General features: G+C 33.6%; 1 protein-coding gene across 1 annotated transcript; it reads right to left on the bottom strand.

The window, feature by feature from the left end:
• Positions 1–1555: 1555 nt before the first annotated feature.
• On the bottom strand, positions 1556–4868 carry LOC108379403 (gustatory and pheromone receptor 32a-like). Its single transcript, XM_017635749.1, has 4 exons — positions 3834–4868; positions 1991–2053; positions 1810–1899; positions 1556–1718 (listed from the first exon to the last, which is right to left on the bottom strand). The coding sequence occupies exons 1-4, from the start codon at positions 4866–4868 to the stop codon at positions 1644–1646; spliced, it is 1263 nt and encodes a 420-aa protein (XP_017491238.1). The 3' UTR covers positions 1556–1643.
• Between the last annotated feature and the right edge of the window lie 374 nt (positions 4869–5242).

Raw genomic sequence — 5242 nt, 5'->3', positions numbered from 1 at the left:
AAGTTGTTGAAAAGTAATGAATATCTAGATCCCGGGACTAATATCCCTAATTAACACTGACTACATAATAAGTGTTTAAGAAACCAACAAAATTTCATACATACGACTACATACTATGTAAGTATGTTTGTATATTAATTTTTTCCCCCTAAATCAGGACTTGTCACTTTGTTTGGTTCGTTAAATGAAAAGGGGAGGACGTTATGACTTTTTAAGGCCGCACGTTTCGGTGAACGCCTTTTTCATTTACGAATTAACGCTAAAAAAAGATACCTACTCGTGAATCTCAAATGCGAGCGCATACATACATACATATGGGTCATTCCATAGAAAATTTGTTTTGTGTGAAATATTTTTTTTTAATTTTTTAGCGAAAAAAAGAAAACACCTATTTTTATATTTCATCGTGATATTCGAAAATCCGAAATTTTCCGCTCACAAAGAAGTGTTTTTTTTTTAATTTTTTGCGGTTAATAAACTATTTGTCGACCTTGCATTAGAGTGTGCGATAGATTTAAATAAATAATTTTTTGCATAAAAATTTTTTTTCATTATTTTTTTTTTTTACTAATTATATACTAAATCTAAATAATTGTCAAACTTTACGAGTTTTTTCGTGTCTGCGTACAGAAAGTGTCAGCGCGCAGCAGAGTGTATCCAAAAATAAAGTTTCGGTCTTTGGGTTTTATTCTCTTGGGTTGGCTCAAAAAAATGATGGTTCAGCTATCGAAATATGTCCAGGAGGGATCTCGACCTTTTGCACCTGCTGGTATGATCGGTGTGAAAGTATTAGTGGATTCAGCGCTCTAAAAGTAAAAATGCAATGCTAAAATGTAAAAGAACGCCAAAAGCCATCGATTTTTATTTTGTAACATGGGTTTTTCTTCCATAGGTGAGTTCTCTATAAGGTATAATTGTAAAATTTTTTTTTGTATTTTCCACTGAAATAAAAAATGTATGTTTATTTCAAGATAATTATATTTTGAACTGTAATACTAAAAATTGAATCCGACCGTGTCGGACATTTTGTTTAATCCTAGTGTGGCCGACCAAAATAATTAACGTTGTAGTCCAACCGGGGTGTCTGGGTACCCACTTACGGATTTATATCTATAAGTCGGCCGTAACGAAATTTCTGAATCCCTTTGAGACTGACAATTGACAATATTGATGATTTATTTAAAAAGCTAGTGTTGCCATGTCAACTGAAGCTTGTAATATATTTTCAGCTAACTTAAGCTTAAAATAAAGATTACTTTACTTATTTGGTTAATACTTGTAGGGACAAAATGGTAACTGTGCATTTAGACATTATTTCGGATTCAACCGAAAATGTGCGTGTATGCTTTATTTCATTGTTTACATATGCATTATTTTAGTTTTCAAACGAAAGTGTGCATATGGATAATTTCGTTTTTTTTTTTTAACTAATCCCAACGTATATAAATATGCAAGTAGAATGTTTGGTATCATCGAAAGTAAAGAATATGTAATCATTTTTTTGTTATTGCTAATCAAGTGGCAAAGTGTTACGATGCTTAAAATTTATTAATTGAGTTTTAATTTTTGTCATTTTGCTTTTATCACATATCTTTCATATTCAAATAAGATTCATTCACTATTTAACTTATAAAATTCTTCCTTCATCTGTTCTTGGATTCCTCCAGTTGCTTGAATTGAATCAACATGACTAGGTAAGTGTTAACGGTCGTAAAAATCTAAATGAAAATAAAATGAGAAATTTTCAAATTATTGACACAATTTTACTGGGATGATTTCTTTAACAAATCTATTAACATACATACATACCTTAAATAATGTTCTATTATTGATAACAAAAAATCCATAGGCTGTAAAGCTCACTTCCTGTTTAACGCTCTTTGTCAGAAATTTGTCTATCTGTACATGTACATTCATATGTAGGTAGTACATGTGTACGTTTATGTGGTATATAAAGAGAAATTTCATTTCATTGAATTTTCATACTCACGGTACTTTGGTATTTCTCTCCTTTGCCGTAGATACGTGCCAGTACTTGTGTAGTTCTGTTTGCCTGAAAAGTGAAAGAAGTTACAGGGCCGTTAAGATCATTTATATATGTACTAGCAAATACCCGGCGTGCTTCGTGACGCCTCATGATAAATTTTGCATCAAAGCTAAGGAGAAACCCTATCGAAACTCAAATGGGAAAACCTCTTCAGGCGAAGAATTTTGCCTTTATTAGTATCCATAATTCATCTGGCTGGCAATTGTAACCCTAGTACATATAATGTATTGTAATCGATTGGTAATAATAATAAAAGTTAAGATATATCTTCACAAATCAGTGCCGTATCAGTTCGGTATTATTGCCAATCAGTAGTATGTCGTCCGGTACTTTCAGTAAAATGAAGTTCATCCATATTGTGAAATTGTGCTGAACTTACAATTTGAAATAGAATTTTTCTTTGTAAGCAGATGGCAACTCTCTCAAAAAAAAATATGCTATATCTTACAACAGGTCATGAAAAATCTCAAAACTTTTAACATTTATAATATTAGTAGGATTTTGTTTCACTTGTGAACTAAATTGAGTTTCATATGCTGACGGCAACTCTCGTCAATCCTACTAGTTGCCCCGTCAAGCCCCGTCTGTAATCAACTCCTATACTGATGGATCTTGTGACCTTAGGGTTAGTGTGAGAGGACCTACATACCTACCTTAGGTATGAAGGAGACTTTCGTCTCTCTCCGGCCTAGCGGAATATAGCCCACGTTAAGGTAGCTTCTTATTGTAACCGCAATGAACGGAGAGATAATACGCCATGATTTCTGCACCTGCAGAAGTCTTCCTAGATCAGATTGCCCCCATCATTAGTGGGGTTTTATTTTAAATTACGTATGAAAATATTACTTAATAGATGACCTAGAAAATATATGCTATATCGGTGGGTTAGATTTCTTTATATCGTTGTAGCAGAGATACGTTCCAAAATTGTTAAAAAATAATTGATTTATTCCCAAGGATGAATGGCGCCCAAGCTCACCTAACCGCAATCCTTTGGACTTTTGCATTTAGGGTTATATTTTGCAGAAACTTGGCAATAACAAATACAAAAACTTTACGGATTTTTGGAGTTTTGAAAAGATACTTAAGCCTTTAAACCAAATCTTTATACTTCAAGTTCTAATTGGTGACCATTTAAACATTCCCAAATATAGCTTTGATTAATAAAAACTACATTTTTTTTTATATATGAACATATACTGTACACACTGTAAATTATCAATTAATTGATTTGAATTTTTAACAAAAATATTTTCGGAAAGAAATAGTTTTTGAATCCATGATTTCATTTCGTGGCAACTCTCTTCAAAAAATATTCTATATCGACGACTAAGTGTAGGGTCGAGATAGCTCGGCAGCCGCTTCGGAAACGCCCCGTCCCAAAAAAGGGCTGTTGAATTAAGTCTCATATAAAAATCTTTCAAAACTCGATTACGCAGCATTCAAGGCGAATTCATATAAGGTGATGTTGCTAGAACAGCTGCTTTAATTCGCCTCGGTACACATCTGTCAAAAATACCTTACGAGTGAATGCGGCAGTAAGAGTGTTGGAATATTCTTTCCCTCCGCCTCCTTGAGCGAAGATTAACTGAAATTTGACATTTGTGCATCGAAAGCGAAAACAAAATACATTTTAGTTTTTGTTTTTGTACTACCACCTTACATCAATTTGCCTTGCCAGCATTTTAATTTTTACGCATTCATATTTATGGAATACATATATCCCGTTCGAAGTTACACAATTTTACTTTTCTATTTTTGTCTATATTTAATTGAGTCTTCTTACCTCTTTCGTTGTGACATCACAATTATTTGATAACAACATTAATATTCCCGCATAAAGCGGTATCCACGATAATGTCCATATTACGTAATAGAAATCCTCGTTATTTCTCCAATCGTACAAAGCAAAATTGTAGGCGCAGGAAAGTAAACCATAGCACGCATATAGTAAAAATGCCAGCAAACCCAAATCGGCGTAACTGTTAATCAACTTGAATATATCCAACAAATCATTGTGCAAGCCATAAATGAATTTGGAATTTTCGACAAATAGCCGTAGTTTCTCGTCACTCCTATCACTTATGAACACTGGCCGCTCAGCATTCTGCAAAACCTGGCTGCTACTCGTATATTGGCTCAACATGTGATTGACATATTGGAAACGTTCCCGCAAAAGATGCATCAGCGACGAAATAAGTATGGTAAATGCGCAGGAGCTGGCATTTTCAAGCTGATAGAATGATATATATATACAGTAGTAAATAGAAAATGCATCCAGGGAGCGTTTGACGAATGCCAACATTAAAGTAAAAATATAACCAAATGTCAACAACAAATATGTGTTATACAGATTTCCGCTGTACGATTGTTGTGCAGGCGATTCGGGATACTGTGTCAAAAGTTTATCAACTTTTAAAAAACCATTGATTATTGCAATTATTGCTGTTGCATTTCGAGCACATGACCACGAAATTATAACATCGCTTAACATACAAAATGCCACGTCCAACACATTGGTAATGCCATCCGTATTGCTTCTGACGAAGAGCATTTGCAATATTGTAGGCGAAAGTAAAGAATATAGATGCAACAGATTCAATGCAATTTTTATAGAAATTATGCCTTTACTAATTAGCAACCAATGCCGATTGGGCATGCCGATTTCATAAAGGTTCACCTTAGTGTAGAATGGTATAACACCGATTGTTTTAAGTATTAATAAATGCCATTTCAGATACGTAAGCAAAGGATGTATAACGAGTTTTGGTTTATTTATTATTATGTTTATGGCACTATTTACACGATTGCGATTTTGCATTTTGCATTTTGCATTTTGCATTTTGTGTAGTGAAGCGGCGGGCAACTTGCATGACTAACACTCGAAGAGTAACTGTATTCGATATGTTCCACAAGCATATATGGACACATTTATAGATACATACGTATACAAGTAGCAAGCTTAATTACATACATATATGGTACCTTGTTGCTAATGGTAAATTCTAATTAATTAAAAACAATCAATAATAGTGCATAAACTAATTTTAAGTCAGTGTAAACCAAAACCCGAGCTGCAGTAAAAACTGCAGTAAATTCAATATGTAAATGTTAAGCACACCCCCCTGATGGAGTTAATTCAACAGTGTTCACTCACTCCCCATTGCGTATTGGCTTACTTATTCACAAACATAC

The sequence above is a fragment of the Rhagoletis zephyria genome, unplaced genomic scaffold (genome assembly GCF_001687245.7).
Source record: "Rhagoletis zephyria isolate East Lansing unplaced genomic scaffold, Rhagoletis_zephyria_1.1 Rzeph_scaffold_16295, whole genome shotgun sequence".
In the NCBI taxonomy this organism is placed as follows: Eukaryota; Metazoa; Arthropoda; class Insecta; order Diptera; family Tephritidae; genus Rhagoletis; species Rhagoletis zephyria.
This window is presented reverse-complemented; position numbering and strand designations above follow the sequence as displayed.